Raw genomic sequence first — 14,002 nt, forward strand, 5'->3', positions numbered from 1 at the left:
TTTTGTATTAAAAAAATAAGTTTTTAAACTTTCAACACATTGAATGCACAATTTCCAACATAAAATTTCTATATTTGACTTCTAAACTTGTGCCTTAAGGGCACAAGTTAGCATTTCCCTTAATTATATTGTTTCAAAAAATTATCTTTTCCAAAGGAAAATTAAATGCAAAGTGCATTCAATTTGCTCTCTCTTTCATTTTCTCAATAATCAATAACCACTGAAAATTGTTTTTACATCTTCCTCTAAAACTTATTTCAAGGATAACACAAGAAACTATGTTGCAAACTATTATGTTTTGATTTTTTAAATAAATGTGATTTTTTTTTTCTTATAATATCGGACAGATGGAATATTTATGTAATATAATACTAACAAAAAAGATTTCGAAAAAGTATTAAAATGCATGTATGTGCCTCTCAAAAAATGTATGCACGTGGTTTGGTCCGTCTTGTCGTTGTCCATTTACTGCTAGGAAGACTAGAGATGGCAATTGGACCCAGACCCGATGGGCACCCGCAAAAAATACCCGCTATGGGTAGGGTAAAACCCCGCTTTCTTGGGTACGGACATGGGTATGGGTAATTACCCGCAAATTTGAATGGGTATGGGTACGGGGATGGGCACTGTACTACCCAGCCCCGCAACCCGCATATATGTATTTATATAATATGATAAATAATTGATTTATTTTTCGAGTACAATTAATTAATTTATTTAACTACTTAAGTCTAACCCTAAACCTTAAACAACTTAATACAACTTAACAAAAACTTTAGTAACAATTTATTGTGACTTTAACATGCAAGTGCAACTTTTTAACGTATAACTGATGTAATGTATCTATTTTTTCTTTCTTGCTAGTGATATTTTAGATGTTTTTTTATTTGACTAAATACTACGATTCCTACTATTTTATGAGTTGATTTGAAATCTTTTGGATCATGGTTTTATTTCAATTGTGGTATTTTTTTAATTGTTTTTTCATGATTAAAGTGCGGGTAATGGGTGCGGGTATGGGCACTTAAGTGCCCATAGGGTATGGGGAAGGGCACTAAAGTTGTTGCCCACGAGGGTACCGGCACGGGTACGGGCATATTTTACAAACGCGGGTATGGGGATGGGTACTATAGTACCCTGCCCATTGGGTACCCATTGCCATCCCTAAGGAAGACAATGAATTAATTATTTTTGACAGAGAAGGACGATGAAATTAATCATATTGGTCTTTGTCCTTTACTTATTCTTGTGGACTCTATTTTACCGCATTTCTTTTCCCGCTTGTTTCCTCCTGCAAGAACACGTCTAGTGGGACATGTGGTGGTATTAAATAGTCTGTTTAAAACTGAATCAACTCGATAGAAAACCACAAATCAAATCAAATTAACTCAAATTTAAAATTGTGAAAAATCATGTTTGGTTTAAATGTATTTGAACAAATTTAATTTCCGGTTTTTATTTTGTCAACCGAATTATACCATTAATTAATTAATTTCTCCATTTTATCTTTATCCTCTTAAGTAAAAAAATTCAACCAGTGGCAGCATTTCATTCATATACAGAAGGCAGTCTTTTTGGACATTAAAACCAAATTGAAATGTTTTGTTAAAAAAAAAATATCAAAATGAAATACGATTCATTGAAAAACAATATAGCGCCTATAAATAATTCTTGATTTACCCCAATTAAATATCTAAATAATACTACAAATATTATCTAGAATTCAAAAATGATCCAATATAACATAATTTCCTTTCTCCAGCATCATAAACACAAGAGCCTAAATTATGAGCACATAGTTTCTGAATCTTGTTAATCCAGACAGCAAAACACTACAAAATGCTCTATGTTATTGCTGCACAAGCTATTCTCAATCAAGTTACTTGCAAAGAAATGCATAATAATTCTAACTCATGCTGTTTTGTTTAACAGATTCTCATTCCATCTGGTGCTCTGTTAATTCATATCCATAACTCAGAGCTCTACAATGCTAAATTAGTTTCCTTGCAACCTTTCATATTCACAGTTTGCTTTGGTTGTACTTTGGAAGATTTCCTAAAACAATAATGCTTCAAAAGAGAGATGCGCGGAATTACTATATTAGCAGATATTCTCCAAAATGTTAACTGTTTCCCTCGAGATCAGGCACCACAAAGCTTTGAATGTAAGAACATAAGTCAATAGATCTTGTTACTTGAGCAATATATTGTGTCACCACCATTTACCAATATGTAAACTAAACCCCGTGCTTCTTTTCGTCCAACATGAGCAAAATTTCATCTTCTTGTACAATCTTTGCCTTTTTATTATTATTATTCTCCATGACCAAAACTCCATCTGCTGCTCTTTCATCTTCAACTTGAAGTTCAGGTGTTAAGTATCTGTCTATAAGAGTAGAGTTACATGTGTCCACTGAACTGCATTTCTGAAACTTGAAGTTTGGATTCAAGCAGTTTTTGATGAAAGTGTCGGACGCTTCTGCATTTACGTACGGAGTTGAAGAAATTCTTACAATTTCGTTGTTTGCAGGATGGGAACACGGAATCCTCAATTCAGAATCAATTCTATCTTTTAGAGAAACCATCTTAGGCTTCTCACCATGCACTAGCATAACATGCTTTGGGGAGAGAAATTTTATAAGATCCATTATCCCTTTAGAGTCAGTGTGAGGACTAAAAGCCAACTGATGAATCTGTCAATAAAATTATTTGAGAAACAAAATCAGCATGACTCGATTACCTTCCACGTCCCACCAGTCTACTGTTTTTCCTTTTTTTCTTAAATAAATTGTTAGCTTATAAAAAAAAGATTACCTTCCATGTCAGTTTGTACTATACATTTTTTAACTAATTTTATATACAATTTAGAGTACCCCTGACTAGATCTCCAAAAGATCAGTGTCGCCATATAAGTCTTCTGAAGAATTTCTGTCACCAAATTAGTCCCTCAAAGATTGAAAGATATAGTATAGTCACTTAGTCCTTGTATCATCACTTTAAGTATCCTTATGGACAAAATTTGTAACAACGGCGTATTTTGAGGACCGATACGGCGACACTTCAATCTTTAACGGACTAATCTGGTGGCAACAATATCTAAATGGCTGAAGTGGCGATGTATCTTGATCTTGGGACAATCATATTGACATTTAACTCTAAAATTTACTTTCTAACTATATAGATTTATTAGGATTCATGCATTTCAAGATTTGAAAAAAAAAATTGATTTCAATAGTATTAAAATATATCTCTCGTATTCCAAAAGCGCTCAAGTTTTCTATTCAATTCTGTGATAAATGGAGAACTTCAGTAAGCGGCACAAGCATTAGCTGAAATGGAGCATAAATTTTTTAAAAAACCTATTTTCACCCTGTACTCCAATGTTTAAGCAATAGAGGTTTTTGTTTTATCTATCCAACAAACAATCAACATAGAAATATGGTTTCAGATGTATTCTTGTTCTCAAGTCAAGTCAGTTCAAACCCATTGCACCAAACTCATGAACTTAGACTAGTATAATCTGTGAAAGTAAAGAGGTATCAGTTTCCTGCTTTTTAATTTACTTATTTTGATCAGTAGGCCGATTTATTTACTTGTATATGCTGCTGCTGGTACTTATTTTCCTGATGAATTGTTTGCACAGAAGATAAATTTCCTTGTAAATAAAAGGGTGGGAGATAAAATGTACCTGGCAACGCACATCTATCTGAGTATCGGGATCTGTATCAACTTTGGTGGGCTTACCTGACGTTAATTTATGCCCTACAGTTCCAGCCATACAATACCTACAAAACCAACACGGAACTGAATTTATAAAAAAAACAACTGATATGCATATATATTAAAATAATAAGATGAATGTATACATAAAGAAAAATAATACTAGGGAAAAGACAAAAGGAATGGGGAAAGGGAACAAACCAAACCTTCATTTAGTTTTTCTCATTGGCAGCCAATAAGATTGACACAAATGAGGCATTCACACATATTTTTCTTAAAAATGAAAATCGTATATTGAAGAGACAAGAAAAGAAATGGGGAAGGGAGCATCTATATGCACGCAGTATTGACACACTGTAGAAAGATCAAGAGAGAACAAACCAAATCTTCATTGAAGTTAGTGTAACGGGCAACCAATAATATCCACAACAATGACACATTTAAGCCCCCAAAACCCCAAATTTCCAGACTAATAAGGAAAGCCCCTGTTCTAGAAGCATCACAAAATGGTAACAACTTTTCAAGTGCCTAGTGAAGGCATGTCCCCTATGTTGCCACAAAACCAGCAAACTATCCGTACCAAGTCATCAAGCAATCAAAATACACTTAACTACTAGGTAGCAGATTTAAAATAGTTTCATATCCATATACTTTTAAATGTGATACACCAATTGTGGAGGACATTCATCTGCATTTTGTTCATCTTCTATCTAATCGGCATAGCTACTATAAAAGTTAAAAAGGAAAGAAGTAAAGAAAAAGAATATAAATGGGCATACCCAGGCAAAGCGACAAGATTTTTTTCTGAAGGTGCCCAGTGCTTGAAAACTTCAAGTGAAAATCCACCAAGTATCATCCCAGGAGTGGCAAAGAGAACACAAGGACCAGGAGCATCTAACATAGACCTCTCAAATTTGTGAACTGCAGCATCCAAACCAGGAGAGTGAGACGTAGAACATTATCAGATAATACGTTTTTACGCAACAAATTATACCTCCGTTCTCGGCTATTATAGCATGCAATAAAAAAATTAATATGACTAGATTATATTAAGTTCTTTTCTTTATAAGTAAATTTAATTTGGAGCACAATTTCACATATACTCCAATAGAACTTAAAAGCATTTTTCTTCAATTTTTCACCTGACCTGGAACATGAATACATGTTTATCAAAGTTAGAGGGCACACCACACCATCATTATATCACATATTTAAACACAAAAGAAAACATCTCCTCAAAAACTAAACCAATTTACTAAAGCTTTTTTCTTCTTTTTCAACATATTTAAAATTGTCAGCGCCAGATATGAAAATATCTATCATTCTGTACCAGATCTACTCAATCATTTGTAAAAAGTGCAATATAGATGACATGCCTAATGAGGTGGCCGACATACTTCCTCTCTTGTAATTTTATAGATGATTAATGCCTAATGAAGTGATGCAATCATCCATTCAGCTTTGACCTTCTAGGGTACTATTGACAGCTGCCAGTCAACTATCATTATTTTAGCCACAAAGTCGACTAAGTTACCCCATAACATATAAATCCTTCGCCTGCATCACTTACTATCAATTTTTCTAATCTTTCAAATTCAACAAGCCCCCAAAATCCCCCTTTTGTGCTGTCAGGAAATTTGTGTTTTTCACCTTAAATCTCATAATCATTTAGCAAAGTAATTTATTTATACCAACTAACTGTAAAGGCTGTTGAATATAAAGAACATCTCTAACCACAAGAATGCTCGAACACAAGGCTTTGTATAACAGAATAATGGAATTGCTACATTTTTTTTGTTGTTAGAAAAATGGAATTGCATGTGAAGATGACTGGGAATTATAACATTTTTGATCCACCAGTTCCAACTAGTGGGAAAAATGCTTGGTGATTGTTGTTTCATGCATAGATGTGACTTCACACGTGAAATAAAATTTTGAAATTTCAGAGAACTTTATAAATAAAAATATCACCATTCTTAAAATCAAATGCATTATGTGTGGAGTATGTGTCTTTAATCTTCTGGCTTGTCCAACCTATAAGCATCTTGTGATACGTATTAGCTTGAATAGTTAATCCTGGAAGAAAAAAAATCCATATTCAAATAGTTAGTAGAATTAATATACACAAATACCAACAAATAACGAGAAGTACACCAATATGAAGATATACAGCTCAGAAGTCACATAAAACCAAGGCACCAAAAAATAACTTTATTGCTATGTTCGAGCCTAAATCAATGATGAAAATTAAAAATTCATAGGCGTCACATATAACCAAGGTACATTCCGTGTTGTTAGTATCACAATAGCCCTCCACTTCTTTCTTTTATTTTTGAAAATTGAAGCATGTTTTTTGTTATGTACTCTATTTACAAGATTTCATATGTTGCCATTCCTTTAGCATCAGAACACAATTCAATGTCAAAAACAAGATAACCCCCTAAAGCAAAGTTTCGGTGTAGGATTTGAATGTGAAAGAGAAAAAAGCATGTGATAATATTTGGCATAAATAAGTGTATCTGTAAACCAGGGATGCTAGCTAATTCAAACCTGATGAGAAGTAGATAGGAACCTTCAAATTCATGCGCTCCCAGTAGTCATCCAACAAAATACGCAGTTCCTACATATCATAATAACTTGGTGAATATACAACAACCTTGTCACATCTTGATCCATGTTTTGAATTTCGATAGCTAAACGGGTCACTGAACCAGAATCCTAAGTAGTTCACTTCATGGTTCATTAATCCAACCTTGGTCATAATGGATTGAAGAAAAATGTCTTTTGAGCGGTTAAAATGAAAACTAAATAAAGATCAACTTCAAAAATATCATATCTCCAAACATTGAAAAAAATATCAATATCATTTTATTTTTGGTAATAATATCGATGCCTATTTTAATTTTACTTAAACTATATTAAGATATTTGGATAAGCTTCTATATTATAAAAGCACTGTTCAGTAAATCCATTTTTGATGACCTGTAAAAGGCTAATTAAAGAAAAAGTAAGGGATATTATCAACATTATAAATGATGAACCGTGGAAACAATAACTTGCCAGAAATCCAGCATAAAACATTAAGGACAGCATTAAGATCTCCTAGAAAAGATACGCACAAATGCACATCAAAAGAAGTTACACTAATCTCTCTCCCGCCTACTTTTCCTCCCCCTCATGTTGTCCCTTTGAAAGAGCGTTAGGAATAAGAAGGGCAGAAGCTCAACATGAAATCATTATATGCAATAATTTATTCTACAGAGTACAGTCATTAGCTAAAGCAAACAGAATACCTGAGCTCTTCCAAGAGCAAATGTTGGAATAAGCACCTTTCCTCCTCCAGAAACACATTTATGAACCTAAATCAATTAATTTGAAGTTTAGTATCCAACATAAGAGTAATTGTAGATCACTGTACTGGGATCAAAAGTAAATCATAAAGTAAAAGAAACACAAGCATAAAATGAAAAATGAAAAAATAAAAATAAAAATAAAAATAAAAAACAAATTAAATTTGTAACTTGATTTTTATGCTTATTGAAGCTAAAAGAGCAGTTACGTATTCTTTCTTCCAAATTAAAACAAGGACTCCTCATTTAAGAACAAAGAAATGCTAATGATGTCTAGATATCGAAGATAGAAATTAATTATAACAAACTTCACTGAATAAAATTAGATTTAACTTAAATAAAAGCGCTATAAATCTTAAATACTGGATCCTTGAAAATATTTTGGTTTTAGTTTGATATGTTAAGACAGCATAATAGAAAAGCCACAAACAAATCTTGGCACTAGCACACAGGAGGAGTACAATAAAAAATGGAGACAAATGAAAAGATGATAGCATAGGATAAGATCTTGATCCCTCCTAAAACAATAAAACAAGGGGACTGCAGGAAAATGTATATACTGACATAATTAGCCAACCAAACTTCCAGACTATCCATTATATGGGCTTGTAACTAGTACCAAAATTCCTTTTCCTCATTTCTCAACTCTCTCTACAACTACAACAAAACAAACATAAAAAAACCTAAAACGCTAGAGTCAATGGCATATTTGGTTTCAAAGAAACATTTTATGCTTTTACTTTTTGTTTTCACTATTAATAACAAAATTGTCACATGACTCAGTTCCCTGTTTTCATAGATTTGTAGAGGAAATAGTGATTAGAAAAAGAATTGATTTCACCATTTCCACACAAATCTTTCAAAACAAACAACAGTGAAACTGAAAACAAGGTTAAAGTTTTGTAATCTAAAGAGAATAATGAAAATGAAATTAAAAAACGTTTTCTCGGACCAAATAAACTTGGTCCAAATATTCTAATAAAGTTGTTAGATAACCCTATTAAACAGTTATATATAGCTAATAAACTTGGGTAGTTACAGAGGGTAGGATACCACAGTATGTGTAAATAATAGAAGAGAGGAGAGGAGGGTGGTAAACTAGTAGTTTGGGAAAGAATTGGGGTCTTAGACAACAACAAAACAATCAAGACCCAATAGCAGAAAAGAGATGTCAGAGTGAAGTAAAATGAGTTTTTTCTAGGTCGCAGTAGAAGCATCCCTGGACGACGTTACGTGGAAGTTGCCCCTACAGGTTCATAATGATATCATGAGGTACAGACACTCAAAGATCTAGAGTCTATATTGTAATCAAGGGATATTTTCCCCTGTTTCTTTGTAATAACTATCATATGTCCAACAAAATGCACCAAATAGGAGCAAAATGGCACAAATCCAGAGCACCATTCCTTCTTTACTTCAGTCAAAACATGAACTCTCTAAAATACCAAAGGTCAACTTCAAATATAACTAAGGACAGGTCAATGGAAAGTGAGATCAACAATATTTCTACTTCAAAGATTTCTGAGATAAAATAAGGTACCAAATTAAATAAACACTTCTAGTTCAATTTCTTTGAAGCAAGTTTTGAAAATACATACGGCTTTGAGGAATTCCCTCTCTCGAGCGCATTTTGAATCACGTATCGTAGTTGCATAAGTGGATCTGAAATGAGATTTTTAGAGTCATATCTGAAGTGAGTGCAAGAAAATCCTTCTTATAACAACAAGCAGTGAGTGCAAAACAGGTACTTGCATTTGAAACCATAATGAACCATTATTAAATATTGAAGAAACACCTAAAATGCATATGAATGCTGCTGGACCTTGTAAGTTGTAAACATAACAATGGCAATATAATTTGCAAAGTTTGACACTCCTATGTTCAATTATACAAATTAGGGTAGAAAGCATAACAAGATTAACAAATTAAGGTGGAAAATACATTTAATCGAAAAAATGAAATTGGTTAAATAAAGAAAAATGAGGGCACAAGAAGTGATCTCATAGCCACTTGGTCATGTAGGAGTGAAAATATGGTTTGGTGATTTGAGGAAGGGACATAAAGGTTGAAGTAATAAGGATGTCATGAGTTCAACTTGCTCTGCTAACAAAATAACAACTAACATTTCTCAGTCAATATATATATATATATATATATATATATATATATATATATATATATATATATATATATATATATATATAATCACTTCACTTGATCATTAATGTTTTGATAGCATAGCATGTAAGGACCAACTTTCCAAAAATCTAACTAGTTAGGGGCAGACCAATGATTGGTTCATATTTCTAACAATAACATAAACATGTAAATAAATCATCGAGATATGAACTAATACAATTAGTATACCCTATAAACAATAAACATGTAAAAGATATCATTTATAACCTTCAATACAACGTTGAAGATATCATTATAAGACAGATTTACACAATCAATGATGTTCTTCTTACTCAGTTATAAGAAGGTCAAGTCGTAGTCGATCAATTTGAGCCGCTCCTAGGTGTCTATCTGGTGTCATATTGTAGTCTCCTGTATAAACCATTTCTGCGTCTCCCACTTTTACATAGAACATTGCAGCTCCAATAACCTTAACAATTTATAATAAAAATAGGCTGAATGGTCAAATAAGAGTACTAAAATATCAATTCAAGGTATAGAAAGAACAAAAACGATTCATACAAGATAGATATAACAGCAAAAGTAACCTGAATTACAAAATATTAATGTCAAAAACATCCTCGTATAAAATTACGAGTTATCTTACACGCAACGCTACTTCACATGGAGGAGTAATAATGCTAAGGTTGGGCTATCAGGTATGATATATATTATTCATGTATCAGTTCAGTCTGTGATGTGGGTAGATTAAGTGAAGAGCTTCAATAGCTCAGTGGCTATGCTTAAGTTTAACTAAAAGATCAGGAATCAGACATATGATGGAACTAGATGATATGGAAATTGAGGGACAACTTTTGAGATCAAGAACAGAATTAACCATTCCAGTGTTTCACAATATTGAAGGACAACATTCATCCCAAAATTACTGTATACTCCCTCCGGACTTTATTGTAAGCAAAAGTAGGTCAAAGAAAGTTGATGTATTTGTACATCAACAATCACTAACATACAAACATTTGCCATTCCAAAAAATAATAATTGTACATCGATTTTCTTTGACCTGGTTTTGCTTATAATTAAGGCCAGAGGGAATGTGTGTGTGTGTGTGTGTGTGTGTGTGTGTGTGTGTGTTAAGTAAGAGTCGACTATCTTATCACACTGTTTTTAAATAATAATTTCTTTTCAGAGTTGTAGTCTTGTAACACTGCTTAAAGGGAACATTGGTACATCAGTTGAAATTGTCACCATGTGACTGAAAAGGAATAAGTTCACCTAATGGATCAACCTCTTGCAAATACAATTAAAGCTTAAACCCTAATCTTGAATGATACTGGACACGTTCAGTTAGAACTCTGAGAATCCTACCCCTTCCAGACTTTCAACAAGACTCTTTCATCGTATTCTGTTTATGTTATGTATGGTTTCTGATTTGACAATTTTTTCGGCATCTAATCCTCTACCATCTTATTTACACAAAAATTCACAAGAACTTCTATGGTGAGAAAATAACCAAAATAACATGTGTTAAATCTATTACTGCAAAGGAAATACGAGTTCATTGATGAAGTTCACAAGCCTTACATGTCCTGCATAATATGCACGTATCTGCAGGTCTTCATCTACTTGCACAGTCTGCTTCAAATCTACGGCAATAACTGTTTACAGGAATCAAATCAAATTAGAACAAGTATAATCAAGATATAAAATTGAGATGCTAATGTCAGAGGTGTGGTGATTTTGGGTGGGAATCGGCTGTGTCCAACAGTCTAAAACACACACCAAACTACTAATTGACCATGGCAAAATCTTCTCTAAAATTCACACAAAAATGTAAAACCATGTAATTCTAGTTTCTCTCTCGACATAATCAATTACAAAGAAAAAAAAAAACAAAAAAAAAAAAAGAAACTGAAATGACATTTATAGACTGGAAAAATAATATTTATCCTTCATTAAAATCCTTGTGACACAGTAGCTGCATAGAATTCTAACTTAAACATAGTCATAAGCAACTATGCCAGCTACAATATATATCATGTATCCGTTATTCCTCAGTGACATGTCTTATCTAACTCAAACCAACATATAGATACTACAAAAAGTAAAGAGGATCCTATGTTACCTTTCTTCATGCACTCAGTAATATGATCAGAAGTGAATTGTTCTTCCTCACCCCGACGATCAACCAACACTTTCCGAAAGTCTTCCAACATCAAAGGAGACAAAGCTTTTGTTGGGTACTGCTTAATATCAAATACAAGTCAAGCAAAATTTATTATTGTGGAATTACAACCAAGGAGGCAGTGCTTAAACATTCAAAGCACCATAAGCATTGACTGGAACAGCACCCATCAAGCAAAAATTACAACATGATTATCATCCAACAAATGTTAATACAAAAACAACCACTATTAACCACCAGCATTTTTCTGCCAATTGTTTCCTTCCTTGTATAAATTTGAAATTTCAATCAAGAATACCCTTTTCTACGAGATACTTTCCTATTTAATTAATTTAAGGGTTTCTTTAACCTGTTAAACTTAGCATTACTTTTTACTTTTCTCAATCCAGAGCCGCACATTCGGGAAACATTTCATAAAGGTTTCACATTCTTTTGTCATGTCAAAAACGTCCAACAAAGGCTACATTTACTTTGTTTTCTGTTTTCATTTCAATTATATTTGTTTTTACTAATACAAATAATTACAAGATACTAAGAATTAATAACTAATAAGGGATTATTCAGTTAATTATAACATCTCCTTTCACACAATCATCAAAACATACAAAAAAACAAAGTCTTATTTTCATAACAATTAGTTATTTAGTACAAAAAAAAAAGCAATTAGCAACTAACTTGAAAACAAAAACAATGCATGCATTCCACCAAGGGTGTGTTTGGATTAGCTTATTTGAGTTTATCCACTAGCAAAAACATTACTGAAATTATTTGAAAAAGCTTATGGAAAAAACTAATGAGATATCCATAAACTGTTCTCCTAAGCTCTACATGATAGCTTAAAAACAATTTGATTTTATTTTATCTTTTGCTATAAAAATAGCTTATACCTAAACACTTAAATGATAAACGCTTAATTAAGTTGTTTATCCAAACATGGCCTAATTTGAGTACATCTAAGAATTTTTAGTACATAACGCATTTTACTTATCAAAAACATATCAACCGAAAATAATAACAAATAAAACAACCCATCATACAGTGTCAAACGAGAAGTGTCAGGAAGGAACACTCTCTTTTCAACACTCGCTCTTTTATCAGGTGAAATCAATGCGGAACTCACACTTAAAACATGGCAGCCGCATGAAATGGTGGTTCCTACATTGACTTCATTGAATAAAAGAGTGAATACTAGAGTGTTGAAAAGAGAGCGTTAATAGCATTACACTGAGTCAAACATTTCATCAAACAGGTAATAGGCGACCCACCGTCATATAAACTGGTCCACTGTACCCACAAACTTCAGTGAAGTAAGGCAATGCTCCAACATGATCCAAGTGACTGCACCAACATCAACAACAACAACGTCAAAAAATGATTAAAAAAATTATACATTAAAAAAAATGAAGAAATGAATGGTGAAGTTACAAATGAGTGATGATAATGCAGTCAAGAGAATCATTGTAATTCCCAGTTCGTGAAATCTTTTTGAAATCAGGAAAACGACGGTGATCAGTGTGATGCATATGCATGCCGCAATCGAACATGATTGTCTTTCCATTGATTTTGACTATTACACAGCTTTTTCCAACTTCTTGACCAGCACCTGCACGTTTATTGAAATTGATAACTGTAAAAGAGATTCGATTGTAGCATAGAATGAAATGAACGAAGGAAGGAAGGAAAATATATACCTAAAACTAGAGCTTGGATTGCCATTGATGATGTAATGGTTGCACAGCACTTGCAGGAGAAGAAGAAGTAGTGCAGTGAGCTATATGCACTCACTTCTTTTTCATTAACTCTCTCCAAACCTGCGTTTTCTTCTCTAAACGTGAGTCTTGTTTTTGCTGTGATGTTTGGATAGAAGAAAACGTGAATCTGCAGAAGGTGGTAAAGTGTCCAAACGCGGGTTTAAAGCAGAAGAGTAATTTTGTTAGTTTTTTTTTTTTTATAACTTAATTTTTTTTAAGGAATAATATATAACTTAATCAACAGACCAAAAAAAAATCAGCATAAATTAAAATCAATTCAAACAACATGAGAAGTGTCGACAAGTTCCTCCTCAGCATAAATTAAAATAATTATCTATATAGATATTAAATATGTAGTTTTAAATACAATTTTTTTTGGTATAGCTCAGTTGGTATGAACAATGCATAAAATATGCAAGGTTTGGGGTTCAAACCCCGGCCACTACAAAAAAAAAATACAATATTTTTTGGTTACAGTTTTGAATACAATTAGAAAAACACTTTTTAAAAAAAAAAAAACCATTTTTGTAATTGCGCATTCAAAAACAATTTTTTTTGGTCAAAACAAATTTTTTTTTTGGTCAAGTAGCCTAGTGGCTAGAGAGCTCACACAATTAAATGTGGAGAAGTGGAGTGTCCGGGGTTCGAACCTCGGCCCCTGCATATAATATGCAATATCCCTACCAACTGAGCTAAACTCAGGGGGATACATTTAAAAACAATTTTGATCTAAATTATCCAAACAACATGAATCGATAAGAATTACTTTTAGAGGAATATATTCAAACATAAATCAATTCATGTTCAACTCACTTTTAATCAAAATCAATTCTATCAAAATCAATTTTAACCACCGCATAA

At 32.7% G+C, this 14,002-nt stretch overlaps 1 protein-coding gene across 1 annotated transcript; it reads right to left on the reverse strand.

The window, feature by feature from the left end:
- Positions 1-1,652: 1,652 nt before the first annotated feature.
- On the reverse strand, positions 1,653-13,272 carry CPSF73-II (cleavage and polyadenylation specificity factor 73 kDa subunit-II). Its single transcript, XM_085708790.1, has 13 exons — positions 13,082-13,272; positions 12,816-12,993; positions 12,656-12,728; positions 11,331-11,448; positions 10,790-10,863; positions 9,541-9,677; positions 8,668-8,731; positions 7,013-7,078; positions 6,270-6,339; positions 5,691-5,795; positions 4,499-4,640; positions 3,688-3,784; positions 1,653-2,692 (listed from the first exon to the last, which is right to left on the reverse strand). Exons 1-13 carry the CDS (start codon positions 13,104-13,106, stop codon positions 2,237-2,239), a joined length of 1,605 nt encoding a protein of 534 aa, XP_085564916.1. The 5' UTR covers positions 13,107-13,272; the 3' UTR covers positions 1,653-2,236.
- Between the last annotated feature and the right edge of the window lie 730 nt (positions 13,273-14,002).

This window comes from Medicago sativa, chromosome 1 (assembly GCF_051527215.1).
Source record: "Medicago sativa cultivar Bolivia chromosome 1, Bolivia_mono, whole genome shotgun sequence".
In the NCBI taxonomy this organism is placed as follows: domain Eukaryota; kingdom Viridiplantae; phylum Streptophyta; class Magnoliopsida; order Fabales; family Fabaceae; genus Medicago; species Medicago sativa.